The 27900-nt window shown below is 61.8% G+C and overlaps 2 protein-coding genes across 2 annotated transcripts; both read left to right on the top strand.

The window, feature by feature from the left end:
• Positions 1–7883: 7883 nt before the first annotated feature.
• Positions 7884–11997, top strand: CTU1 (cytosolic thiouridylase subunit 1). The gene is made up of 2 exons (XM_008253648.5): positions 7884–8391; positions 11234–11997. Exons 1-2 carry the CDS (start codon positions 7884–7886, stop codon positions 11995–11997), a joined length of 1272 nt encoding a protein of 423 aa, XP_008251870.4.
• Positions 11998–22481: 10484 nt separating this feature from the next.
• On the top strand, positions 22482–27647 carry KLK14 (kallikrein related peptidase 14). The gene is made up of 5 exons (XM_070061983.2): positions 22482–22610; positions 23229–23400; positions 25186–25439; positions 26476–26612; positions 27248–27647. The coding sequence occupies exons 1-5, from the start codon at positions 22571–22573 to the stop codon at positions 27398–27400; spliced, it is 756 nt and encodes a 251-aa protein (XP_069918084.1). The 5' UTR covers positions 22482–22570; the 3' UTR covers positions 27401–27647.
• The last annotated feature ends 253 nt before the right edge of the window (positions 27648–27900 follow it).

A 27900-nucleotide genomic window follows, 5' to 3' on the forward strand; every position in this document is an offset into this window, starting at 1 on the left:
CCAGGAGTCCTGTCACTCCGTGAATCTGGGGCTCAGAACTGTGTGGGCTAGAGAGAAAGTACAGGAAATTCTGAGAACTTGGGAAGGGAGATTGGCAGTGGTGGGGAGAGGGGGAGGGAGAGGGAGATGGAGAGGGGGAGGGGGAGAGGGAGGGGGGAGAGGGGGAGAGGGAGAGGGGGAGAGGGAGAGGGGGAGAGGGAGAGGGGGAAAGGGGGAGAGGGAGAGGGGGAGAGGGAGAGAGAGAGGGAGGGGGGAGGGGGAGGGAGAGAGGGAGAGAGATACGTAGCAGACGGCTCAGACAGAGACATGAGAAAACACAGAAAGAGGAAAAACCAATACCGATCAGCTTAGCTGGAAAAAGAGAAACAACGGCCCTGTAGCTGTCCAGGCTGAGGGGAGGGGTGACAGCTACACATGAATAGGGATCTTTATCTGTCCCAGAGTGTTGTAACAGCTTGAAGATACCTCCAGGGACCGGTCCTCTGAGTGACTGATGCTTTCTCAACAGTGACACCCCAAGACTGGCTGTGTCGGTTCCGTCCGATTCCTGAAAGTGCCCATGGCTAAACTGTCCTCACCCCAAGATAGCACAAACCCCACGCTGACACCCAGAGGGGGCTGGGAGCCCAAAGCTGAGGGCGGAGCACACCCTGGAGGGTCCCTGACACTCCCAACCTGATTCATGGACCCGGGAGGCCGCCAGACCCTCTCTCAGGCTCCCCCGACCCCTGTACTAGAGTCTGAGGGGCCCTCTGCCAGGCATGCTCCACCCGCCACCCCCGCGAGGGGGAGACTCAGGCCAGGAGCTGCCACTGGCCTTGGTGCTGAACACACTCACCAACTGAACTGACTCCTCCCAGCTCTGCAGGAGTGCCTGGCCCCAGACGCTTGGTAGCCCAGGCCCTGCCCAGGAGGGCAAAGAGGTGGGGGGCGGCCAGGCCTCCTTGGGAGGGATGATGGGGTTAGGAGAGCAGCAGATGACCAGGAGCGGGTTTGCTGAGCTCTTTCCCTGCCTCCTTCTCTCCCACTCCCCGCCTGAGCCCCCACTTCAGGCTCCGCCCCTCCTGTGGAAAGCCGGCCCCACTTGGCTGAGCCACAGGGAGGGCCGTGTGCTTGCTAAGGTCCCCAGATTACTGGTGTCTACACGGCTGCTTAAAACTGTGGGCTCTGGGGTAGGCATTTGGAGCAGCAGTTGACTCCACATGGGACGCCTGCACCCCAAATCAGTGCCTGGGTCCCAGTTCCTCCCCCACTTTTGACCCAGCTCCCTGATTATGTGCACCCTGGTGGGCTTCAGGTCATGGACAACATACTTGGGTCCCTGCCATCCACACGGGAGACCCAGTTGGGGTTCTGGGCTCCTGACTTCCGCCTGGGCCAGCCCTGGCTGCTGTGGACATTTGGAGAGTGAACTAGTAAATGGAAGACCTCTCTCTCTCTCTCTCTCTCTCTCTCTTTCTCTCTCCTTCCCTCTCTCTCTCTCTTCTCCTTTTAAATAAAAGCAAATCAATAACACTTTTCAAAAATTCCTTGCTTCATACCAGCCTCACCAAAACATCTCCACAGTTGACGGCCTCGTCTTGGTAGTTGACAAACCCGAGGGTCAGAGAAACACTGGACGCTGGGCCTGGATTCCTCTCTCCAACCCTGCCCACCAGCACTGGTGAGTCCAAGAGCGGAAGGGGAGCGCCCAAGGTCATCGGGGAAGCATGGTGCTTTGTGGCCACTGAACTCCGGCTTCCACTGACTCCCTTTTCCTGCGATGTCAGATTGTTGCTGGAGGGCCCCCTCTTCTCCCCGGGAGAGGAATGAGCCTGCCCAGCACCCCACTGCCTTCTGATATCACATAGAGGAGGAAGTGGTGGCTCCAAGTGTTCATCCCCTGCTGGGTGGCTGGGCGGAGAGGGGGCAGAGGAACAGGTACAATGCTCTGCCCCCGCTCCATCTGTCCAGCATGCACTTGACCCCAGGTCTGTTTGCACTGGGCCCTGCGTGCTCAGGAGGGGAGCAAAGGAGAGACAGGTGCTGTGATCTCCAGTGTTGGGGGGGAGGAAGACAGATGCAGGCACGGAACGGTGACTCCCAACAGCGGGTGAGCAAGAGGGAGAGGGACACAGATGGACCTCGTCCTTGTGGGTCTCGTGCTGTGGCGGGGGCAGCCGCCGGAAGGCAGTGAGCACGCAGCGCACTTACCACGCACAAGCAGGTGCAGCATCCTACGAGACTCAGCGTCAGGTCTGTCGGCAGTGGCGCCCGCCCATCTCGGCTGGAGAGTCACTGTAGTGTCTCTCAGAGGTTACCACTCCCTCTCCCCCCTCCCCCCTGCTCTTGAACCCCGCCAGTCAAGATCTCTTCCTCCGCCAGGCTGTCAGATCCGCTTCTGTCAAGCTTAGCCGTGGTGCCTTGAACGCGAATGGCCGTCTCCCAGCTCCTATCTTAGTGGGCTTGCCGGGCTCCAACCCAGGGGGCCAGTCCTGGAGCCCGAGCCTTACCTGTCCCTCACACAGGGCGCTGCTTTGTGTAACAATGCCACATCAACCAAGGAGAAGGCAGACCCCACGCCCGGCTCCCAGGCATCGCCAAAGCTTGGGGAGCAGTCACCGGTCTGGGGACCCCCCAAGGTGGAATCAGCCCTGCGGCTCTTCCTCTGCTTTTCCATCTGGGTTGTTGGTGGCCCCCACCGTGTCCTGCTCCACATCAGCCCTCTCTGGGAACCAGTGGCCGAAAACAGAGAGGGCCCGGCCACCCGCAGGGTAGGAGGAGTCACAGGGCACAAGGGCGCATGTTATTCTGCCTTTCGCCCACGTGGTAGCACCCCCTTCCTTCTTTGTGGTATTCCACCGGTGGGGCCATGGGCTGCTCCTGGCTGGGGCTATGTGGATACACGCGGTCCCTTTTCCTAACTGCTCCAGAGTGAGGCTGACAACCCCTGTGCAAGGCGTGCATTTAGCTTCGAAAGACGCTGCAAGGGTGGCTCTGGGGCTGGAGTGTGGGGGAGAAGAGGAAGGGAGGCCAGAAACCTCACCTGCCCCGCACTCCCCCTGACAGCCATGGGCCCTGTGACATCGCCCGGAGGCAGTGCGGTGGTCTCCAACCGCACCCCTACCCCAGGCTCTGCACTCCCAGATCTGGTCTCCCACCTCCACCCCCACCCCAGGCTCTGCACTCCCAGATCTGGTCTCCCACCCCCCACCCCCCACCCCAGCCTCTGCACTCCCAGATCTGGTCTCCCACCCCCCACCCCCCACCCCAGGCTCTGCACTCCCAGATCTGGTCTCCCACCCCCTACCCCCCACCCCAGGCTCTGCACTCCCAGATCTGGTCTCCCACCCCCACCCCCACCCCGGCTCTGCACTCCCAGATCTGGTCTCCACCCCCATCCCAGGCTCTGCACTCCCAGATCTGGTCTCCCACCCCCCACCCCCCACCCCAGCCTCTGCACTCCCAGATCTGGTCTCCCACCCCCCACCCCCCACCCCAGGCTCTGCACTCCCAGATCTGGTCTCCCACCCCCTACCCCCCACCCCAGGCTCTGCACTCCCAGATCTGGTCTCCCACCCCCACCCCCACCCCGGCTCTGCACTCCCAGATCTGGTCTCCACCCCCATCCCAGGCTCTGCACTCCCAGATCTGGTCTCCCACCCCCCACCCCCCACCCCAGCCTCTGCACTCCCAGATCTGGTCTCCCACCCCCCACCCCCCACCCCAGCCTCTGCACTCCCAGATCTGGTCTTCCACCCCCCACGCCCCACCCCAGCCTCTGCACTCCCAGATCTGGTCTCCCACCCCCACCCCCCACCCCGGCTCTGCACTCCCAGATCTGGTCTCCCACCCCCACCCCCCACCCCAGGCTCTTCACTCCCAGATCTGGTCTCCCACCCCCCACGCCCCACCCCAGGCTCTGCACTCCCAGATCTGGTCTCCCACCCCCACCCCCCACCCCGGCTCTGCACTCCCAGATCTGGTCTCCCACCCCCCACCCCCCACCCCAGGCTCTGCACTCCCAGATCTGGTCTCCCACCCCCCACCCCCCACCCCAGGCTCTGCACTCCCAGATCTGGTCTCCCACCCCCACCCCCCACCCCAGGCTCTGCACTCCCAGATCTGGTCTCCCACCCCCCACCCCCCACCCCAGCCTCTGCACTCCCAGATCTGGTCTCCCACCCCCACATCTGGTCTCCCACCCCCACCCCCACCCCAGGCTCTGCACTCCCAGATCTGGTCTCCCACCCCCACTCCCACCCCAGGCTCTGCACTCCCAGATCTGGTCTCCACCCCCACCCCCCACCCCGGCTCTGCACTCCCAGATCTGGTCTCCCACCCCCCACCCCCCACCCCAGGCTCTGCACTCCCAGATCTGGTCTCCCACCCCCACCCCCACCCCGGCTCTGCACTCCCAGATCTGGTCTCCCACCCCCACCCCCACCCCAGGCTCTGCACTCCCAGATCTGGTCTCCCACCCCCACCCCCACCCCCACCCCAGGCTCTGCACTCCCAGATCTGGTCTCCCACCCCCACCCCCACCCCAGGCTCTGCACTCCCAGATCTGGTCTCCCACCCCCACCCCCCACCCCGGCTCTGCACTCCCAGATCTGGTCTCCCACCCCCCACCCCCCACCCCAGCCTCTGCACTCCCAGATCTGGTCTCCCACCCCCCACCCCCCACCCCAGGCTCTGCACTCCCAGATCTGGTCTCCCACCCCCACCCCCACCCCCACCCCAGGCTCTGCACTCCCAGATCTGGTCTCCCACCCCCCACCCCCCACCCCGGCTCTGCACTCCCAGATCTGGTCTCCCACCCCCCACCCCCCACCCCAGCCTCTGCACTCCCAGATCTGGTCTCCCACCCCCCACCCCCCACCCCCCACCCCAGGCTCTGCACTCCCCAGACCGCTGCCCACTGACGTATGCATACACTCAGCCCACGCTCGCTCCTGCTCCCAGGCCCACCTGCGGCCCCACCTAGCAGAGACCCTGTGCCCCGCAGCCCCTGGGAAGCTTATTAAAAGCCCACCCAGCAAGGGAGGCCGCACACAGCCACCGTGCCGCCGCCGAGCGCTGCCATAGCAACACACCAGACGCTGGAGACTTCCAAGGCCGAGGAACAGGGTGGTGCACTCTGGGAGAAGTAGGCACGATGGGGCTGCAAAGGGCTGCTGGGAGTCGTAGGCCAAACGGGCTGTTGCATGGGATTCTGGGAATTGTAGGCAAGGCAGCCCCAGGACCTTGCGGGAGTCGTAGTCCCAGAGTCACTTCCGTGGCAGGCAAAGTCTGGACGGCCCAGCTCTGCGTTCAGTCCAGATTATTTCCAACTGCGGTGGGTCGGCCCACACCGGAGCTCTTTGTGGCGGGACGTGGGAGGGTTGAGGGTCTCTCTGGAGGTGGGGAGACTTCCCCACTCCTGTATTCCAGATGCCTTGTGGCCACTTCAGACACTGCAGTCCAGCCCCTTGCCCGGCCACCCCCTCTCCCCAGGACGGGGCGCAACCACCTGCCTGCCCTGCGCCCCCCCAGCTGATACACCAGGAGGACCCTGCTCAGTCCCAGGACCTCATCTTGACGGCAAGATGTCACTGCCCATCTCCGCGACAAGGGCGCCACACAGAGGTGTCCCGGGGACCCCTGGCTTGAGTTCTGGGCACACCCAGGATGCCCTCACCCAACAGAGACTGAACACGACTCTGTGCAAGGCGGCGGGGTGGGGGGGCACGGAGAGCCAGACCTGGCACAGTGACAGCGGAGAGCCAGGGTGGGGACAGCAGTGGAAGCTGGGCCCAGCCAGATGGAATTCCTCGTCCTCACTCGGCGGCCCTGCCGTCTTCCTGGGTGTCTGACCTCAGAACCGGATGGCATCCCTCACCCCCCACTCCCTCAAGGGGGACCGACCCCTGCTCCCCAGGACTGGCTGGGTGAGAGCGAGGAGCACGCGGTGGCCTTGGGCTGTCCTGCAGAAGCACTGGACAACGGCTCTGGCGAAACAGAGCAGAGCTGGGCCAGAATGGGGGTCTGCAGTCATGGGCCGAATGGTGCCTTTGGGGGGGCCTCCGTGGGGGGGGGGCACGTGGAGGACCAGCCTGGGTGGACAGCTGAATGTCGTGGGTCGGAGCCACTCGCGAGGAGAATGAAGAGAGTGCTGGGCACAACCTGAGCACAGGAAGATTTCCCGAACATGGACAGAGCAGGAGAGCAGAGGGGGACCGGGTGCGGGCTCAGCCGGGACGGGTGTGCCTGGGGGTCACCACCGGGGCTGCCTGCTGGGAGGGGCACGGAGCCAACGACACCTGGGCGCAGGCGTGTGCCCTGGCCGAAGGGGCGGGGTCAGAAGAAAAAGGTGCCCGAGCACTGGGCCTCCTTGGCCGCTGGCATTTACCAAAGGGAGCAGATCCACGGCAGGGTGTTAAGATTCTGGGCAGGATCCTGCTGGCCGGTAGGTGGGGCGAGCAGGGAGACCAGTGAGGAGCGAGATGGCCAGCCAGGGCGCCAACTGTGGAGATGCAGGGTGTCCAGCTTCTGACGCTACCAGCAGGACTGGCTGCATTCCAAGGGAGCACCTGGGACCCACGGGAGCACCTGGGACCCGTGGGAGCACCTGCGACCCACGGGAACACCCGGGACCCATGGGAGCACCCGGGATCCATGGGAGCACCCGGGACCCACGGGAGCACCTGGGATCCATGGGAGCACCCAGGGCCCATGGGAGCACCCAGGGCCCACGGGAGCACCTGGGACCCACGGGAGCATCTGGGGTCCACGGGAGCACCTGGGATCCATGGGAGCACCCAGGACCCATGGGAGCATCCGGGATTTGGGGGGTTGAGCACTCCCCAGGGGGGCGTTGGGAGAAACAGTGTGGAAGAGTGACAAGAATGGGGAGAGGAGGTGTCCTGGGCGCCAGGGGCTTCCGGCTGGAGCTGCTGGAAGGGTGGCCTGCTGTCTGGCTGCAGAGAGCAGGAATTCGGGTTGTGAGAGGCCCGGGAGTGCCTGATGCTGCTCCTGCCCCCCGGGGAGTTGGATGGTAAATACACACTCATCCCACAGCTCCACACGTTGGCAGCCTGACCGGACGGCTTCCCAGCCAACACTGGAGATGCTGTGGCGTGGGGAGGGGGGAGCCACTCCAGGTGAGATTCTGTGGGTGCGCCAGGCAGGCGGGGCTGACCACGGCAGGGCCAGCATCGCTGAGGCAGAAGAGATAACAAAAGGGGTCGTGTTTAGGATGATCCCGCCTTAATGAGCCACAGGAGCCTGGGGGCCAGAAGGACTCTGATACCCCAGCAGGACTGAGCCCAATCCTGGAGCCCCCACGCCCACCAGCTGGTCTTGCAGAGGTGCAATCCAGGCTGCCTCTGTGTCTCCCTGGAGGAGGCGCCCCCCCCTGCTCTGAGGCTGCATTCAGACCCACCCCTGGGCGGTATCCCACCCTCGAAGCAAAGCCTTTCATTTGCTCACCGCCGCCGGCCACGGCCGCAGTCCCCGGCCTCCCTCTGTCTCCAGAGTTGGCGACACGGCCCCCACACCCAAAGCTCCTGAACAGCCCGGGCGGCCCAGGCCAATGCCAGGCACTTTGTCTCTCTGGAGGCCATGCACCTGCTGCCCCCTCATCCCCGGGCACAGGACACGGCCTCTCCGGATGTAACCTGCTCGTCTCTCCTCCTCTGATACCTGCTCTTCAGGCTTCTCCTCGGTGCATAGCGAGTGTTAAGTCTCCCCGGAGGCGGCGGCTTGCTCGTGCTAGACCCCGCGGGTCCCCCTCCGGGTTCCTCCCCCCGCAGAAGCCCCTCGGCCCGCGCACCCGTCCCTGGCCTCGCGCGCGCAGGGCCGCTCCGTAGAACCCACGCGTGACCCGCCTCTCCCCTCTCCGCCCAGCACAGGCCGCCCGCGTGATGCCCGCCCCGCCGTGCGCCTCCTGCGGCAAGGCCCGCGCCGCGCTCCGACGCCCGCGCTCCGGGCAGGCGCTGTGCGGCGCCTGCTTCTGCACCGCCTTCGAGGCCGAGGTGCTGCGCACGGTGCTCGCGGGCCGCCTGCTGCCACCGGGCGCCGTGATGGCCGTGGGCGCCTCCGGGGGCAAGGACTCCACCGTGCTCGCGCACGTGCTGCGCGCCCTCGCGCCGCGCCTGGGCCTCGCGCTGCACCTCGTGGCCGTGGACGAGGGCATCGGCGGCTACCTGGACGCGGCGCTGGCGGCCGTGCGGCGCCAGGCGGCGCGCTGGGAGCTGCCGCTCACCGTCGTGGCCTACGCGGACCTCTTCGGCGGCTGGACCATGGACGCCGTGGCCCGCAGCACGGCCGGCTCGGGCCGCAGCCGCTCCTGCTGCACCTTCTGCGGGGTGCTGCGGCGCCGAGCGCTGGAGGAGGGCGCGCGCCGCGTGGGAGCCACGCACATCGTGACGGGTGAGCGCATGCGCAGGCGGGGGCGGGCCCTGAGATGGGGCGCAGGGCGCATGCCCGGGACCTGGAAAAGGAGACCGCGGCCCGGGCGCGAAGGGCGGAGCCGGGTGGGAGTCGGGCATCTGCGCATGCTCCACCTTGGACTGCCGCACCCTGAGGGTTCGTGTTGCTGGGGACAGGATGGGGCCAGGCGAGGTGTCCAAAGGCTTGGATGTTGGCCACACAGATTGGCAAAGGAGGAAAGATAGGGCGAAAGTGAGTCTCTGGGAGGTAAGTCTTGGGCCTTTTGTTTGTTTTTAGCCGCTTCTCATCTTCTTAAATCTCATGGTCCACCTTTTAGAATCCATCCCTACCTCTGAAAACTACTGCTGGCTCTTAACTTGTTTCTTTTTCTTTTTAAAGATTTATTTTATTTACTTGAAGACAGAGTTACAGAGAGAGGTAGAGCCAGAGATAGAAAAGACTTCCATTCTGCTGGCTCACTCCCCATATGACTGCAATGGCCAGAACTGAGCTGATCCGAAGCCAGGAGCCAGGAGCTTCTTCCCAGTTTCTCACGCAGGTGCAGGGGCCCAGGACTTGGGTCATCTTCCACTGCTTTCCCAGGCCACAGCAGAGAGCCTCTCCTACCTTTGGTAATTTTTTAGTGTCTCTCTCTCCCTCTCATCCATTCCTTCAACACAGGCTGAGTTTCTACTATATATCAGGCCCAAACTGGCCACATCACATTTCTTTTCTTTTCTTTTTTTCTTTCTATCTTTTTTTTTTTTTGACAGGCAGAGTGGACAGTGAGAGAGAGAGAGAGACATAGAGAAAGGTCTTCCTTTGCTGTTGGTTCACCCTCCAATGGCCGCCGCAGCCGGTGCACTGTGGCCGGCGCACTGCGCTGATCCGATGGCAGGAGCCAGGTACTTCTCCTGGTCTCCCATGGGGTGCAGGGCCCAAGCACTTGGGCCATCCTCCACTGCACTCCCTGGCCACAGCAGAGAGCTGGCCTAGAAGAGGGGCAACCGGGACAGAATCCGGCGCCCCAACCGGGACTAGAACCCGGTGTGCTGGCGCCGCAAGGCAGAGGATTAGCCTAGTGAGCCGCAGCGCCGGCCAAACACATCGCATTTTTTAACCTCTCTGTACTTGTGTTTCTCATCCCTAAAGTTCATGGTACCTACCTCAGAACCTGTTATGACCATTGGATGAGTTAGTAGAAGTGTGTGTGTGTGCGTGATTTTATATGCAGGCATCATATGTATCTATAACCAGAACATATTACATATCATATATGACATATGTGCTATTATCGTCATCATTAGGCTAGGGCTGAGAATATACACATCCCTACCTTCACACTGTTTTCAAATATAAAATCATAAATGATCATAAATATCGCTGAAGAAAATTCTACGGGCTCTGTATTCCAAAAGAGGGCCTTGTGACAGGGAGGGCGCTTCGGCCAGGCATGCATTTCGAGTTCCGCAGGCTTGAGACGGAGCTGGCGAAGACTGGCAGCGGCGTGCTCCAAGCAGAAGCGCCGACCTGGGCAAGCCCATTGTGAGGTGCTCCACCAAGTCCAGCGGGGCTGCAGCCCGGAGCCCAAGTTCAAGAGCTCGCGCTCCAGGCGGTGGGGGAAGCAGTGGAAGCAACCTGGATACAGTTTCACTTAGTGACGCTCTCCCTGGCCCCTCTGTGGAACCTGGGTCCCGGAGCAAGGACAGAGCCTTGGAGACCACTTAGGAGGGAGGTCCCCATGATCCTCTGGGAGAGAGATGACGGATTCAGGGAGCCCTGGAGGGTGTGGAGGGGAAGGTGCCCCCGGGTCTCTGTCCTGTGCCGCCACAGCAGGATGGACTCTGGGGAGGGCATGGCGGGCTCCATCCACTGGTGTGGCTTCTTCCTTACTCGGCCACCTGGGGCTAATCCCTGGGGCTCTGGGAGCCTTCGCTGCTTCTTGTGGGAAGAAGAACCCTCGCGCACAGAGCAGTCTGGACGGACGAGATTCTTTTAAAATGAATTTGTTGAATCACTAATTGTACTTGTAAAACTAATGACAGCGTCAAGAAAAGTCCTCAACTTGTAAAAGTTTTTTTTCCCCCTTTGTTTATACGCTCTATTTTCCGAGGCGTTTTGTAGCAATTACGGTAATTACCACACTCCTAAGTGGGTTCGTAATGATGAGGTGTGGAGCAAACTCAGGCCCCTGTGAGTAATGCGGTTTACAACGGCGAAGCCAGCAGCCCGTCGACAATAAACATTTAACAGGGTTCCAGGAGCAGAGGTCACCGACCTCGGCAGATCCTTGGAAAGTCACAATGACTAGAGACGAAGCTGGAACGGAGGTGAAGACGGCCTTTCCCACGGGGCCCGGGTTGCTCCGCCTCAGCCCCGTTGGTATTCGGTGGTCAGATAACTGTGGTCTAGGAGTGTGCGGCCCACTGCGGGGCTGTCCCCACGTCCCTGGCCTCTCCCCACTGGACGCTGGTCCTGTCCCCCCAGCCCCAGCTGGGACAAGCACAAATGCCTCCGGACACTGCCACACGTCGCTGGCGGGTAGGAGGGGGCCAGACGGCCCTTGGTTGGGGTCCGCAGGTACACGGAGGTGCTCCTGTAGGGGCCCACGTGACTTGTGTGTGTGCAGTGGGAATTTTTTGCAGCTTTACCTGAGTCTGCAAAGGTTATTGGCTACGTCTAGTATGCAGTGGGTGGGTGGCCAAGGAGGTACCCCACCCCCACCCCGCACCGCCAAGAAGCCCCTGCGGGCTCCCATGAGCGGCGCGCCCCCGACTTCCACCTGTCCCCCACGTCTCTGGGCCCCCGCCGCCCCCATCCCACCGTCTCTTCCCCTCCGCAGGCCACAACGCGGACGACATGGCCGAGACGGTGCTCATGAACTTCCTGCGCGGCGACGCGGCGCGGCTGGCCCGCGGCGGGGGCCTGGGCTCGCGGGGCGAGGGGGGCGCCCTGCCGCGCTGCCGCCCGCTGCAGCTGGCCTCGCAGAAGGAGGTGGTGCTGTACGCGCACTTCCGCCGCCTCGACTACTTCTCCGAGGAGTGCGTGTACGCGCCCGAGGCCTTCCGCGGCCACGCGCGCGACCTGCTCCAGCGCCTGGAGGCGGCGCGGCCGTCCGTGGTGCTGGACCTGGTGCACTCGGCCGAGCGCCTGGCGCTGGCCCCGGCCGCGCGGCCCCCGCGCCCCGGCGCCTGCTCCCGCTGCGGGGCCCTGGCCAGCCGCGCGCTCTGCCAGGCCTGCGCGCTCCTGGACGGCCTGAACCGCGGCCGGCCCCGCCTGGCCATCGGCAAGGGCCGCCGCGGGCTGCACGAGGAGGGGGCCCAGGGGGCGCCGGGGGACGCAGAGCCGGGTGTGGAGGGGGCCCAGGGGGCGTCGGGGGACGAAGAGAGGGACGAGGAGGGGGCCCAGGGGGCACCGCGGGAGCGCGAGAGGAATGTGGAGGGGGCCCAGGGGTCGTCGGGGGAGCACGAGGGGGATGTGGAGGGGACCCAGGGGGCGCCGGAGGACGAGGAGGGGGCCCAGGGGCGGCCGGGGGACGCAGAGGGGGCCCCGTCCTCCTGTGACTGCGGGGCCTCCGGGGTCGGGGCTGCCTGTGACTGCGAATAAACCTGAGTTACCTGCGCCCGGGCCTCCCAGCTGGGGTTGGGAGGGGGACGGGGAACCAGCGACCTGGGACCCTGTAGCAGCTGCGCCCCAGACCCGGGCGGGTCAGCCAGCTCATGGCCAGCTCCCACCAGGCCCTCCACCCCTCCCTGGGTCTCCCCAGCGTCTGTGCCACAGGCGGGGGAAGCCGGATGCGCTCCCAGAACCTGGGGCTGTGAAGGTGGGGCTGGGTGAGTCTCCTGCGACCTCCCGCCTTCTCCCACGAAGACGGCGCCGCGCCCTCACCCGCGTGGCACCCCTGGCTCACTCGAAGCACTCTTGGGAGAAAATGGAACTGCTAAGTGACTCCGCCCACCCACCTGTCCAGTGGCTCCTGGGAGGGTTGGCCCACTGGGAGGCTGTCCGGGGTTTCCACGGTGCAGGCTGCCGAGACAGTGAGGCCCCCTTGCTTCCTGGGGAGCTGGGCTGAGGGGCTCCTCCCTCCCCCAGCGTCCTGCCCACACCCTCGGGGGTCCTTATCAGGGCAGGAAGCTGGACACACCTGAGCAGAGACCCGCAGGAAGCCAAATAAGAAACCGTGCAGGTGGGGGAGAGCTTGGCAAGTGTGGCCCGGCATGGCCAGCAGGAAGAGGAAGGGCCGGGGCCAGACACAGGTCTGCGGGGCCTTAGGCAGCCGACAGGGACTTGGGTTTTATTCTTAAGAGTGGTGGTGCCTCTTTTAGAGGGGGTTGGTCCCCAGAGCAGGTCCGATTTCCATAATAATTTCTATAATTACTCCAGCTGCTGTGAGGAGAACGGCCAGTAGGGGGCGCTAGATGATCAAGGCTGATAGTAGGAGCGGTGGGAGCCAGGCCGCTGGGCCAAGAGTTTGTTCCTCCTCAGCTCAGGGGGGGGAGGAGCGGGTTTGCACCCCAGGTGTTTTTGCACCCCAGGTTTTCGGAGGGTAGACTTGAGGGCCGGGTGGGGCCCGGGTCACACAGCAGCACGCCAGGGAGGGCCGTTTTGCCGGGTGCCCCCTGGAACCAGGGAAGTGGGTTCTTGCTGCTGGAGAACAGCTTTGGAGCCAACACCTCTCCCCTTCCTCACAGCGGGGTGGGATCGGGCCAGGTCTCTGCTGGGGTTGAAGTCCTGCTGTCCAAAAAGAATATGCAAACCTCGGAGCGTTCCATTTTCTAGTTCCCATATTTTTAAAGGAGGGAGGACAGGTGACATTTTTAATGATATCCCTTATTTTGCTCACTGCATACAAGTTGGCCTTTTTACAAACAAGATTGATTTCTTGATTTGCAAGGTAGAGTGACATGGGCGGGGGGACGAGGGGAAAGAGATTTTGCATCCACTGGTTCACTCCCCCAAATGGTCACAATGGCCAGGGCTGAGCCATGTGAAGCCAGGAGCCAGGAGCTTCATCCAGGTCTCCCATGTGGGTGCAGGGGCCCAAGGACTTGGGCCATCTGCTGCTGCTTTCCCAGGCTGTTAGCAGGGGGCTGGATCAGAAGTGGAGCAGCCGGGACTTGAACCAGCACTCATATAGGATGCCGGCGTTGCAGGCACCAGAGCGTCAGCCCCTCTTTTCCCGTTTTTCATACTTAGTCGTTGGAGCCCGCGTGTGTGTGACCCTCACAGCCAGTCTCAGTTGAGATCCACGTTGGAGTGGCCCCTGGCAGGTGTGCCTCCTGTCCTGGGCGGTGCAGGTTTCTAGCCTGGAGTCCATTGCCAGACTGCCTGAGTCCCCGGCCAAGCTCTGCCCCTTGAGCTGTGTGTCCCGGGGCACAAGGTGGAGAGGGATCGTGCTAACACCCAGGGCTGTTGTTGGGTTTGAAACAAAACAAAACAGAAACCTCCGTGGGTGCTGGTCTCAGCTCTGGCCACAAGGGGTCGCCGTGGCCACGCGTGTGCATCAGGTGGCCGTTCTGCGCAGTCACGTTCCTCCGCAGCCCAGACCTGAGTCAGCGCCTTCCTCCTGCCTCCCAGCCTGGGTGAGAAAGGTGGGCAGACCCCGGGGAGATGCTGCAAACCCTCCCTGACCCCCGGACCCCCACAAGTGTTTATTAAGGGTGGGATGTGTGACAGCAGTGAACAAGACAGAGAAAAAAGGCCAAGTCGCATTTCCAGCGTGTCGTGATAAGCAGGGGATGGGAGGCGTGTCCCACGTACTAGGTAGGCTGGATGAGAGAGGCCTGGGGGAGAGAAGACCTCCACAGCCGGAAGACGGGAAGAGCATCCCGGGTGTCAGGCTGATTCTTGGGCTCCGGCAGAGGTGTGGGACGGGTCAGCCCCTTTCTTCACGCCAAAAGCATTTCCCGGTCCTCCCAGGAGCCGGGCCCTGCGCGGAGCAGTGGGGAAACAGCTGAGTCAGTGCACGGCCCTGCCCTCAGTGGGCTCCCTGTCGGAGGCACCTGCTTGCCCAGACAGAGGCCTGTGTGCGGCGTGAGGCTTAGGAAGGGCAGAGGTGGGGCACCTAACTCGGCGTGTGCGTCACGGGGCACTTCCTGGAGGAGGTCGTGTTTGAACCAAGACCCAGAGGTGAGTAAGGATGAGTGTGAGAGGCGCAGAGGCCGGCTTGCAGGTGGAGAGCGCCTGGCCTGCAGGGAATTTCTGTAGACGCCGAGGGTCCCACTGGCCGTGATGGCTGCTCCCTGGGGAGGGCTCGGAGCAGACAGGGCTGGCTCCAGGAGTCAGATCCCTCTGGGAGCTTGAAGGCTTTGGCAAACAGAAGGTGTCCCATAGCCAGGCAGGAGTCTGTGGTAAACAGAAGGCATCCCATAGCCAGGCAGGAGATTTGGTAAACAGAAGGCGTCCATAGCCGGGCAGGAGTCCCTGCCATCATGGCGGGCAGACTTCTGCAGAGGTCCCTGGCCCTGGTAAGCCCTCCCCTACATAAACCTGAGGGACCTCGAGTTCTCACTGAACGCTGTGGTCTGTGAGACCCCTCGTCTCTCCCCTGGGGTAGGAAGCACTCATCTCCCCGAGGATCTGGAGGCAGAATTAGAAAGACGGGCTCCCCCGTCTCCCACTGAGTGACTGCAGACCACTGTCAGGGCCAACGAGGCGCTGCCTTCGATGCTGAGATGCTGGGGAGAATCGGCTGCAGGATGGTCTCCCCCGGTCTGGTGTGTTTTCATAAAGCTCCCGCCCATGCCAGGTCCCAGACGGCGCGGGGGTCCAGCCGTGAATGGGGTAGATGAGAACCAGCCATCGTGAGGCCCCAGAACCCGTGAGAGAGCCCCTGCCTCTTCCCACGTTGTGTCCAGCGCAGATGCAGGTAAGGTGGGTGGCGATCCCTGCCCTGTCAGCATTTATACTTGAGCTGTGTGGGACAGACGACATACAAGACCAAGAAAATAAATAAAACATGAGGAAAGCCCAACGGTGATAAGTGCCATTGAGAGGAAAAGAAAAAAAAACCAGAGCAACAACAAACAAGGGTGCAAACACGTAAAGCAATTACAGATTAAAATAAGGCAGAGGAAGGAAACCACCGAAGGCTATGAGAGAGAGAAACTGGAAGAGAGGGTTCAATCAGGGAGGGAGCCTCGGCTGAGGCTTGAAGAACGCCCGTGGGAAGAATGGCAGGTGGGGAGGGAGTGCCAGGCTGAGGGAGCAGCAATGGCCAGAGCCCTGTGGAGGGCCCTAATGTTGTAGAGAAAGGCGAGGAAGCACGGTACGTGACGGACAAGAGCCAGAGGCTGGCTGGCTTGGAGCGTTCCGGTCTCGCTACAGGATCCAGCTTCACGCTCTGAGACGATGCTGGCTCGGGGCGGGAGGGAGGCACTGAGGCTCCAGTTTGGATGCTGTGGCACCTGGGCAGGTGAGAGAGGAGAGTGGCTCTGGATGAGGGTGACTGAGAGGACCGAGGTGACCGCTGACCTCTCCCAGCGTCTGACCTGAGCAGCCAGGGAGAGGATGCTGATCAGGGCTGATGGTGCAGTTACGTGAGGTTTTGGATGTAATGGGCTAGAAAAAGCATCGGGACCCAGTGGAAGACAAACGTGAGGTCCACAAGCCTGGACCGTGTGCCTGGGACACCAGGTTGGTAGTTGGATGATACGGGTTTTTTGTTTTGTTTTTAAGATTTATTTATTTAATTGGAAAGCAGAGTTACAGAGAGGCGGGACAGGGGTCGGGGTGAAAGGGGGAGAGAGGCCGGCGCCGTGGCTCACTAGGCTAATTCTCCACCCGCACACCGGGTTCTAGTCCCGGTCAGGGCGCCGGATTCTGTCCCGGTTGCCCCTCTTCCAGGCCAGCTCTCTGCTGTGGCCCGGGAGTGCAGTGGAGGATGGCCCAAGTACCTGGTTCCTGCCATTGGATCAGCGCAGTGCGCCGGCCACAGCGCGCCGGCTGCGGCGGCCATTGGAGGGTGAACCAACAGCAAAGGAAGACCTTTCTCTATGTCTCTCTCTCTCTCACTGTCCATTCTGCCTGTCAAAAAAATAAAAATAAAAAAAAAGAAAGGGGGAGAGAGAGAGAGAAGTCTTCCATCTGCTGGTTCATTCCTCAAAGGGCTGCAACAGCCAGAGCTGTACCGATCCAAAGCCAGGAGCCAGGAGCTTCCTCTAGATCTCCAGGTGCAGGGGCCCAAGGACTTAGACCATAGCAGAGAGCTGGATTGGAAGAGGAGCAGCCAGGACTCGAACCAGCACACATATGGGATGCCTACTACTCCACAGCACTGGCCCCATCGGTTTTTGGGGGCTGGGTGATGGCTGCCCCGATGCTGAGCCAGCAGGAGTTCAGGTGCACACCCACTGTCCTGGAGGGTGGGGACCCATCAGAGGAGGAGACAAACAGAGCTCTGCCCCCGCCCCGCCCCGCACCCCGGCTGGCATCGCTGTGTCTGGCGCCAGGTGTGCTGGGTTGGAGTCCCGATTCCGTCACTTGCACCAGTCGCTCGTGCCGCAGCCAGGTTTCCTCCCCTGTGGGCGGCACCAGAAGAGGGTCCCTAATCTCAGGAAGCATTCGTGGGGCTCCAACGTGCTACTCGAGCCAATCCTGGGCCCCTGCCCTGTGGAGCCCAGGACACGCACCGGCTGCCCCAGGGAAAAAGACCCCCAGCTTCCCAGCCCCACAATCTCTGTGTGGCCAGACGCCACCGGCCACGCCGCCCGCCCCCACAGCCACGCCGGCCTCCCTCTCTCTCCATCCGGAATGGGCTCTGCCTCCGGAACGAGCGAACCCTGCATCCCACCTGTGCCCCCTCCCCCCACGACCACACCTGTTCTCCCACTGCAAGGACCCCCGACCCTCCACATGCCGTCTCCCTGCCGAGCCCCCTCTGCCTTCCCCACAGCCCCCTCCCTCCGGCCTCTCCACCTGTGCCGGCTCAGCGTCCCCAGTCCCCCAAACACCCCATCGTCCACCTGCTGGGCTGCTGTCCCTTTAAACGCACAATCCCTGGCTTCCCCCGGGACCCCTCCTCTGCCACCCTCGGCCCTTCCCATGCCCGCCCGCCCAGTGCCCCCTTGCTTGAGTTGGCACATAAGCCGCCAGGCAGGCTGGGCCTCCACTTCCTGTCACCCACCGGCCACCTCACCGCCCTTTCCTCCTTCCTTCCCGGGACAATGCGAGAGGCGTCTTCCTCCCGGTCCAGCTAATCCCACCACCCCGCCAGGCATTGCACCATCCAGCCCTTTGTTCTCTCGGGTGCCCTCCGCCTGGGGTCGGATCACGGCGGCTGCTCCGCATTGTGCAAGCCCGGGGTGGACCCCGTGTGGCCCCGGCTTCCTGGTCTGTGCACTGGGGGTGGTAGGAGAACCCCAGATTCTCATACGACCGACTGGGAGAAGGCTTTGGTGACTGAATCCTGTGTCAGACACCGTACTCAGGGCAAATGAACTTGACAGTGGACAGAATAGCTGAGGGCGTGGCGTGGGGCTTGGAGAGTCCTGGGGCCTGCACGCTGCTCCTGCTCCTGCCAGCTGGGTGAGCCTCTGTCTCTCCTTCGGCCTCAGTTTCTCAGTCTGTACAATGGGACCAACGCAGTGCCCGTCCAGTGGCTGCAGGCTTCCCATGAGGTCACTGCCCTCGCCTCCTCTTCTCCCGGAGATGTGCTGCCCTCCCAGTGGGCCCCTCCCACCTCAAGGCCTTTGCGCTGACTGCACCTTTTTACTTTAATTTTTAAAGGATTTGTGTGTTTACTTGAAAGGCAGAGTGTATTACAGAGATGGAAAGAGAGATCTTTTGTCTGCTGATTGACTCCCCAGATGACCACACAATGGCCAGGGCTGGGCCAGGCTGAAGCCAGGAGCAAGGAGCTTGCTCCGGGTCTCCCACGCGGGTGCAGGGGCCCCAAGCACTTGGGCCACCCTCCGCTGCTTTCCCAGGCGCATTAGCAGGGAGCTGGATCGGAAGTGGAGCAGCCGGGACTCAAACTGGCGCTCCTAGGGAATGTGGGTGCCCCAGACAGTGGTTTAACCCCCCGTGCACGGTGCAGGTCCGAGGCTGCACCCTTCCATGAGCCCTCGTAACTTGTAGTGTACGTGTCTGCTAAGGCAGAGAACTGGGGGAGAGGGTCTGTTTTGAAAGGGGGGAGAGAGAGAAAGGGAGGCAGGTGGGAGAGAGGGAGAGAGGAAGGGAAGGGGAAGGGAGGGAACGGAGGGAGGGAGAGCTTAGCTGGAGGGGCCAGCACCGAGGCATAGGGGGTAAAGCCACCGCCTGCAGTGCCGGCATCCTGTACAGGCACTGATTTTAGTCCCAGCTGCTCCACTTCCTATCCAGTTCTCTGCTATGGCCTGGGAAAGCAGCAGAAGATGGGCCACGTCCTTGGGCCCCCGCACCTGCATGAGAGTCCCAGAAGACGCTCCTGGGTCCTGACTTTGGATCAGCACAGCTCCGGCCATTGAGGCCATTTGGGGAATGAACCAGTGAGTGGAAGACTGTCGTCTCTCTCTCTCTCTCTCTCTCTCTCTCTCTCTCTCTCTCTGCCTCTCTGAAACCCTGCCTTTCAAAAAAATTAATCTTAAAAAAAAGAAAGAAAGAAAAGGGCTTAGCTGTAAACAAATGTGACACAAAAGCACACACGGTGGAATAGTATTTAGCCCTGAAGAGGAAGTGGCTCTGGCGCTGGCCTCAGCACAGGGGAACCCGGAGAACACCAGGCTGGGGGGGGGGGTTGATTCCAGCATAGGAGCCGCTGGGTTCATGGAGGCGGAGACAGCGGGGCGCGGTGCCCGGGGGCTCTTGTGGGGGTGGGTACAGGCGTCCGACTGGGAGGACGGACAAGTGGGGAGGAGGAGGTGGACGGTGGCCACAGCTGCCCGTTGGCGGGACGTCCTTGCCACCACCCACCCCTACAAATGGATAAGATGACGCATTTTCTGCTACTACACTCCTCCAGTATTTGCCGAAGTTTAAACAGAAAGTGTAAAAGCTGGGGGGACTTAGCCCAGGGCCCGGCTGTGCTGGGCGCCCGGCAGAGGCCAGCTTGGTCGTCCCTCTGAGCTTGGCAGCTTTCCATCCCTCCAGGCAGGGCCCCGGGGGGCCCCACACTGCCCTCCCCGACCCCCAAAGCTCTGCCGGGTCTCCCTCCTGCCAGCTCCTCCCCGGCTCCTTCTCAGCCCCAGCCTGGGGGGCTTCTCTGGGCCCCAGGCCCACACCCCATCACCCATAGTGCACAGGGGGTGCCTGACCTGAGGCCACAGCTCAGCTCTGCCACCGCCTCCTGCCCAGGAGTCCCCGGGTCCCCTATCCCACCCAAGGCCCCACAGACTCCTCCTGGTCCAGCTTACACAGCCCAGCCCAGCCCCCACCCCAGCCCAGAACCCTTCCTGGGTGCCAGCAAGGCAACGCCATTAGGCTACACCCCAGGATCGGAGCTGCTGCGGGAAGCCGCTGAGACCCACGTGGGGCTGCCAGCAACCACCATGAGGCTGGGGTCTCCACACCTCCCCCAACCCCCCTCGGGGAGGGGCACAGCCTCCTGGGTGAGAAGACAGAGACCTTGTGTTTGCCAGGAAATTCTGTGGTTTGGTTACTGTGTTTTCAACCATTTTTAAAGACATATTTATTTTCATTTCATTTGAGAGAGAGAGAGAGAGGTCTTCCACCCACTGGCTGACTCCCCCAAATGCCTGCAACGGCCAGGCCTGAAGCCTTAAGATGAGCCAGTGAGATGCACGCCCACTGCCCTTGCTTTCCCTGTTGGCGTAACTGTAGCTGCTCCCACCTTCCTGGCCCCACAGAATCCGCGGGCGCTCAGGCTGTCTGTGCCGTGGCGCCGGCCGTATTGCAATCACGCAATCCTCGTGCTCACTGATGATCATCCCTACATCACTTACGACACCCGGGACGATGTGGATGCCGGGCAAACAGTCTCTGCACCGCGCTGCTTAAGGAATAATGGCGTGAAAAGCCTTCTGTGTGGTCGGGGGTCTGTCTTCTTCCAGACGTTTTCATGCACGGTTGGTTGAACCCAAGGATATGGAACCACGGAGGACAAGGGGACGCTCGTAGGAAGTTGGACGTGGAGTGCGTAGAATTCCATGCACCAATGGAGACACCGTGTGTGGCTGTGGAGCCCTATCCAAACCAGGAAACCAGTGTGGGCCCCGTGCTGTTAACTGGATTACAGATCGCGTGCTGCATTCATGTTTGTGTGTGTGCCCGTGTGTTACATGTGTGTGCACATGTGTGCGTGCGTGGTTTGTTTGCATAGGTTCATGTGGCTGTCACCACCACCGGAAGCTACAGACCCAACTCATCTCCTGGGAGGAGTCCCCCCGCCTCCACCCTGGCGTGCCCAGAGGACTCTCTCTTTGGGGAGGGGGCTCTCCCGTTCCTGGGTCTCCCTCTCCAAGGCTTTCCGTTCAAAGCACAAGGGCCTGAATGAGCAGAACCAGTCCACGGGAAACAGATGTGCCAGGGAGACACAGGTGAGTGGGCCCCATGCAGGTGCCTGGGGGTGGCCAGACAGAGCCCAGACTAAGCCCAGGAGCGGCCACGGCAGGAAGTGGGGAGCCAGTCCCTGGCAGGCGCAGGAGAGCACGCGCAGCACCTCCTGAGTCACAGCGTGGTCCCCGGCCCAGACAAATGACAGTCATTAGGGAGTTTAAGAGGCTGGGGGAGGGGCTGCAGAGGGCAAGCCCTCCCCCAGGTTAGGAGGGAACCCCCAGCCCCAGGGCCCCACTGCAGGCTGCAGTACAGCCCTCCCCATCTCACTGGCTTGGCTCCGCCTCGGCTGTTCTTTCTTCTCCCACACCTATGGACTCCTCCCTGCCTCTGTCCTCTCTCTCTGGGTCTCTGTCCCCCTCTCTCTGGGTCTCTGTCCCCTTTCTGGGTCTCTGTCCCCCTCTCTCTGGGTCTCTGTCCTCTATCTCTGGGTCTCTGTCCCCCTCTCTCTGGGTGTCTGTCCCCTCTCTCTCTCTGGGTCTCTGTCCCCTCTCTGGGTCTCTGTCCCCTCTCTCTGGGTCTCTGTCCCCTCTCTCTGGGTCTCTGTCCCCTCTCTGGGTCTCTGTCCCCCTCTCTCTGGGTGTCTGTCCCCTCTCTCTCTGGGTCTCTGTCCCCTCTCTCTGGGTCTCTGTCCCCTCTCTCTCTGGGTCTCTGTCCTCTATCTCTGGGTCTCTGTCCCCCTCTCTCTGGGTGTCTATCCTCTATCTCTGGGTCTCTGTCCCCTCTCCCTGTCCCGCCCACCTCCCCAGCCCTCCTGGCTTTGTCACCTTCACCTGTCTCCACCCTCCACCTGTGTCCCGTCCCCTGTGTCTTCTCCATGCTGGCCCTGCCCATCCTGTCCTCCTCCTCTGTCCCCTGTCCAGTTCCATGTCTGCTCACCTCACCTCCTGCCACCAGTGCGGCTGTGACCCTGCCTGTGGGGCGGCTGCTTCTCCCCCTCCCCCACCCCAGTTCCCAACCCAGCACCAAGTCCACTGCCCAGCCCGCCCTGGGCGGCTTCTCCTGCACAATTATGGCCGCTTCTCCTGCCAGAGTGGAGGGAGGGGTTGAGACCAAGGAGTTTTGGAATGAGAACAAGCAATAAAAAAAAAAAAAAGGAAAAGGCGGGGGGGGGGGGGCGGGCCAGCTGCCCAGAGCAGGATAAAAGGCTTTGCCGGGTGGCTGGGAGTCATCACCCCTGTGCCTCTCGCCACCGAGAACTGAGCCGCTCAGCATCCTTCCCGTGACTGCCCGAGGCGGCCCAGGACCCACCCCCACCCCCTCCCTCTGTTGCTGGCTTCTGCTCTGTCCCCGTCTCCATGTGTCTGAGGGTCCCGGTCTCTGTGTGAGTCACTCTTACGCCGGGCCCCTGAGTCTCTTGCAGGTGCCTTGTTTCTCTCTGCCTCCCTCCCTCTCTGTCTCTCTCTCCCTCCCCCTCTCTCTCCCTCTCTCTCTCTCTTGCTCTCCCTCCCTCTCTGTCTCTCTCTCCCTCTCTCTCTCTCCCTCTCTGTCTCCCTCTCTCTCTCCCTCTCACTCTCTCTCCCTCTCTCCCTCTCTCTCTCCCTCTCACTCTCTCTCCCTCTCTCCCTCTCTCTCTCCCTCTCTGTCTCTCTCTCCCTCTCTCTCTCTCTCTCTCCCTCTCTCTCTCTCTCTCCCTCTCGCTCTGGCTCTCACTCTCCCTCTGCTTCTCTCTCTTTGCCCAGTCCCCAGGATGTTCCTCCTGCTGATGGCATTTCACATCTTGGCTGTGGGTAAGAGAATCGTGGGGTACGGGGCAAGGGGGTCCCCTGGAGACTCTGAGAAGAGCTAGGGAAGAGTTCTTGGGGACCACAGGCACTCATGAGGGTTCTGGTGAGAGCTGGGGGGAGGGGCTGTGAGGTCCCGAGTGGGTCCTATCAGAGGGAGGACCACAGGTTCTCAGTCCGCTGGAGAAGAAACACGAGGAGATTTGGTTGTCGCGGTGAAGGTAGGGGTGGGGGTGGGGCGTAGACACTGGTTGGGGGGAGGGTCATATTGAGTGGGAAGACTGGGGAAGGGACAGGGAGCCCCGTGGATGTGTTGGGAGGATCCTGGGGGAAATGTGGCACATGGTGGGGCCCATGATAGATAGGTCGATCCCCAGCCCTGGGTGAGGCGACCACGGGGCAAAGAACACACACCATGGAGGTGGCTTGTGCATAGGCCAGAAAGCTCCTGGATGTCTGGGGGCAGCCATGGGAGCTCATGCCGCGTGGTGTGGAGCAGCCGCAGAGGATTGCTTTAAGGATCAGGCCAAGAGGCGGGGGCTTCGTCCGCCCTGGCCGTCCGGCAGGGTTGGGTGGTGGAGAGAATGTGTGCATCAGCTCACGCTCATGCGTCTCTGCTCCCAGCCACGGCACAAAGCCAAGGCAACGAGAACAAGATCATCGGTGGCTACACGTGCATCCAGAATTCTCAGCCGTGGCAGGCAGCGCTGCTGGCAGGACCTGGGCGGAGCTTCCTCTGTGGGGGCGCCTTGCTGTCCGCCCAGTGGGTCATCACAGCCGCTCACTGTGCCCGCCCGTGAGTGTCCCTCCTAACTCTCAGATTAGGAGAATCCCAGAGTCTAGAGCCCCAGAGCCCTGTGCAGGATCCAGTGTGGCGGCCGGGTCCTGGTCTCAGGTGTAGAGAAGAGTCTAGAACCAAAGACGCAGCCCCAGCATGGCGTCCTGCTGGGTGCATGAGTTCCGTTTGGGCTCTGAAAGCCAATCAGAAGCTTAGATGCTCATGCTGATTTGGAAATGAATAGATGAAGGAGTCTTCAAAAGGTTCGTGGAAAATGGGCATTGTGAAAAAAATTATGCATGGATTTTCAGTATTTTTGCACCAACACACACTTACTTTCGTTGCGTTTTTCCACGATCTTTCCGACGCTCCTCCTTACAACCCAGAGATCCATCCAGAGCCCAGGCTCTGCGTCAAAGCTGAGATCAGCCCATTGCCCATCTGTGATCGAATTCAGGGCATAGTCTGAGTTCAGGAAAACAGGACATTACCAAGAACCGAGAGCCAGGTTCGAGGCCCACAGTGTAACCACAAAGCTGCAACCCTGTGTTCAGCTGGAACATACAGTGTAGCAATTGAGACCGAACACTGAGCCCATTCTAGATCCAGTGTTTAATTCAGAGTCTAGTCCATAGTTCCTGTTTGAGCAGCCTAGAACCAAGGTCCAAAGTCCTTCCCAGATTTTAAACCTGGTCTGAGAACCCAGATCCCGGCCAAGAGGTCGAATTCTCTGAGTCTCTGTCCCCCACTCTCTCCAGATCCCTGTCCCCTCTCTCTAGATCCCTGTCCCCTCTCTCTGGGTCTATCCCCTCTCTCTCTGGGTCTCTGTCCCCTCTCTCTGGGTCTGTCCCCTCTCTCTCTGGGTCTCTGTCCCCTCTCTCTGGGTCTGTCCCCTCTCTCTCTTGGTCTCTGTCCCCTCTCTCTGGGTCTGTCCTCTCTCTCTGGGCCTCTGCTCCCTCTCTCTGGGTCTCTGTCCTCTCTCTCTGGGTCTCTGTCCCCCTCTCTCTGGGTCTCTGCCCCCTCTCTCTGGGTCTCTGTCCTCTATCTCTGGGTCTCTGTCCCCTCTCTCTGGTCTCTGTCCTCTCTCTCTGGGTCCCTGTCCTCTCTTTCTGGGTCTCTGTCCTCTCTCTCTGGGTCTCTGTCCTCTCTCTCTGGGTCTGTCCTCTCTCTCTGGGTCCCTGTCCTCTCTTTCTGGGTCTCTGTCCTCTCTCTCTGGGTCTCTGTCCTCTCTCTCTGGGTCTCTGCCCTCTCTCTCTGGGTCTGTCCTCTCTCTCTGGGTCTCTGTCCTCTCTCTGGAGCTCACCTAGAGAGAAGCTCACCTGGGCATCCAGAATCCCTCCCTCAGGTTGTCACCCACTGCTCAGAGAGCTCATCTCACCCTGAAACTGAAAGGTATACACCAGAATCTAGAAATGATGCCGTGACCCAGACTTGCTCTAGAACTTTGATCCTAACCCAGAATCAAAAGTTTAAAATACCCCAAACCCAGAGCATGGACTAGAATCAGTATGAAGCTGAGTCCAAAGCAACCACTTGACTTAGAGCCCAGAACCACAACCCAGAGCTTTGCTGGGAACTCAAAACCTAGAGCCCAGCCAAGAACTCCCAGCCATCCCAAGCCCCAGAGAAGATGTGGAGGTGGTGGAGTTGAGGCAGGAGAGAATGCCCAGGGAAGCTGGGAGAATGCTCAGCCCACAGTGGAGGGGTGGGCTAGACTTGGGGGAGCTCATCCCTGGAGGAGGGTTGGGAGCAGACCCCAGGTCAGACTGTCAACACCATCACTCCTGGGGGGACACGGGCCAGGATCCTACGTGTGGCTCTAGGCAAGCACAACCTGAGGAAATGGGAGGCCACCCAGCAGGTGCTGCGTGTGGTCCGGCAGGTGCCACACCCCAGCTACAGCTCCCGCACCCATGACCATGACGTGATGCTGCTGCAGCTGGAGAAGCCAGCCCGCCTTGGGAGGGCAGTGAGGCCCATTGCCTTGGCCCAGTCCTGTGCCAGCCCAGGGACCTCCTGCCGTGTGTCAGGCTGGGGGACCACATCCAGCCCCATTGGTGAGGACACCCATAGCCTTGAGGGGGGGTGCTGGGAGCCCTATGCTGGGTCTGTGGGGGAGGTGCTGGGGGCCTGGGTCTGAGGGAGGAGGAGCTGGGGACCTGGACTCCTGGGTCTGAGGGAGGAAGGCTGGGGGCTGGACCCCTTGGTCTGAGGGAGGAGGGCTGGGGCTGGACTCCTGGGTCTGAGGGAGGAAGGCTGGGGCCTGGGCTCTTGGGTCTGAGAGGGGAGGGGTGGGGCCTGGGCTCCTGGGTCTGAGGGAGGAGGAGCTGGGGGCCTGGACTCCTGGGTCTGAGGGAGGAGGGGCTGGGGCTGGACCCCTTGGTCTGAGGGAGGAGGGGCTGGGGCTGGACCCCTTGGTCTGAGGGAGGAGGGCTGGGGCTGGACGCCTGGGTCTGAGGGAGGAGGGCTGGGGCCTGGGCTCCTGGGTCTGAGGGAGGAAGGCTGGGGGCGGGCTCCTGGGTCTGAGAGGGGAAGGGTGGGGCCTGGGCTCCTGGGTCTGAGGGTAGAGAGGCTGGGAGCCTGGGCTCCTGGGTCTGAGGGAGGATGGGCAGTGCCTGGGCTCCTGGGTCTGAGGGAGGAGGAGCTGGGGGCCTGGACTCCTGGGTCTGAGGGAGGAGGGGCTGGGGATGGACCCCTTGGTCTGAGGGAGGAGGGCTGGGGCTGGACTCCTGGGTCTGAGGGAGGAGGGGTGGGGCCTGGGCTCCTGGGTCTGAGGGAGGAAGGCTGGGGGCTGGGCTCCTGGGTCTGAGAGGGGAGGGGTGGGGCCTGGGCTCTTGGGTCTGAGGGAGGAGGGGCTGGGGGCCTGGACTCCTGGGTCTGAGGGAGGAGAGGCTGGGGCTGGACCCCTTGGTCTGAGGGAGGAAGGCTGGGGGCTGGGCTCCTGGGTCTGAGGGAGGAAGAGCTGGGGGCCTGGGTCTGAGAGGGGAGGGGTGGGGTCTGGAATCCTGAATCTGAGGGGGAAGGAGCTGCATGCCAGGGATTCCGGGCCTTGCTGGAAGGTAGACCCTGATTGTAACCTCAGTTTCCCCCCAGTCAGGTACCCCAGCTCTCTGCAGTGTGTGAACGTTAACATTTCGTCGGATCAGGAGTGCCGGAAGGCCTATTCTGGAGCCATCACGGCCGGCATGGTGTGTGCCGGGGTCCCCCAGGGCGGGAAGGACTCGTGTCAGGTGAGGAGCAGGCTGAGAGCTGGGCGTGTGGGGTGGGACTTGGTTGGAATACTGCACTGGGACCATTAAAGGTTCCCTCCCTCTCTGAGAGGGACAGGGATGGAGAGACAAGAAAAAAAGGGGGGCATTTGGCTTTGTGCTTGAGAGGCCCTCTTCCCACATTGGGGTGCCTGGGGCTGAGTGCCAGCCCTGCGCCTGACTACAGCTTCCTTGGGACAGCAGGTGACAGCTCGCTCTCAGATTTGCACCCCTGCCCCACTCAGGTGGGAGACTCAGAGGGAGCTCCTGGCTCCTGGCTTTGGCCTGGTCCAGCCCCGGGTGTTGCACCATGTGGGGCGTGCAGAGTGCATCTCTATGTTTCTTCAATGCTTTTTTTTTTTGGGGGGGGGTGGAGAGAGAGAGATGGATGCACAGTTTCTTAGCAAGAGAGCGCATGAAGAAGTGCCTGGTGAGATCCAAGGAACAGAGACTGGGTGACCCCCGCCAGGTCCCCAGTGGAGAGGGTGGGGGTGGGGGTCTCGGAGCTGGGTTGAACCCCATCCTAGCAACCCTGCTCCATGTTCCTGCCCAGCTGCTTCTGCATCTCCGCCTCTCTGTTCTTAGCTCTGGGCTCTGACATCTGTCTTCCCCTTCAGGGTGACTCCGGGGGACCCCTGGTGTGTGAGGGTCGGCTCCAGGGCGTGGTGTCCTGGGGGATGGAGCGCTGTGCACTCCCTGGCTACCCTGGGGTCTACGCCAACCTGTGCCGATACCAAAACTGGATTCAGAAAACCATGCAGGGCAAGTGATGCCTCGCGGGAGCACATGCCAGCCGCCTCCTCCCTCAGACCCGGACCCCAGCCCCTGCGCATCCTGAGCCTGGCCTCAGGCTCCCATCTTCCCTTCCCCAGGGCATTATTCTGGTTTCTCTCTCCCCACACCCACCCAACCCCCTTAAACACAGGGCAAGGGCCCCGATTGGCTGAGCCCAGAATGTGACGAAATCCTGAATGCCCAGTGTCTTCAAAATGCACCGAATCACAATAAAAATGGAATCCTCGCAAATTTCCTTCATTGCTTCTTTACTTCACTCAAGAAGTGTGCACAGGGGGCTGGCACTGTGGCACAGCAGGTGAAGCTGCAGCCTGCAAGAGCCACCATCCCATATGGGCGCTGGTTCAAGTCCCGGCTGCTCCACTTCCAACCCAGCTCCCAGCTTATGGCCTGGGAAAGCACCAGAGGATGGCCCTAGTGCTTGGGCTCCTGCACCCACATAGGGGATCTGGAAGAAGCTCCTGGCTCCTGGCTT

The sequence above is a fragment of the Oryctolagus cuniculus genome, chromosome 18 (assembly GCF_051225735.1).
Source record: "Oryctolagus cuniculus isolate XC-2025 breed Fujian yellow rabbit chromosome 18, ASM5122573v1, whole genome shotgun sequence".
Taxonomy (NCBI): domain Eukaryota; kingdom Metazoa; phylum Chordata; class Mammalia; order Lagomorpha; family Leporidae; genus Oryctolagus; species Oryctolagus cuniculus.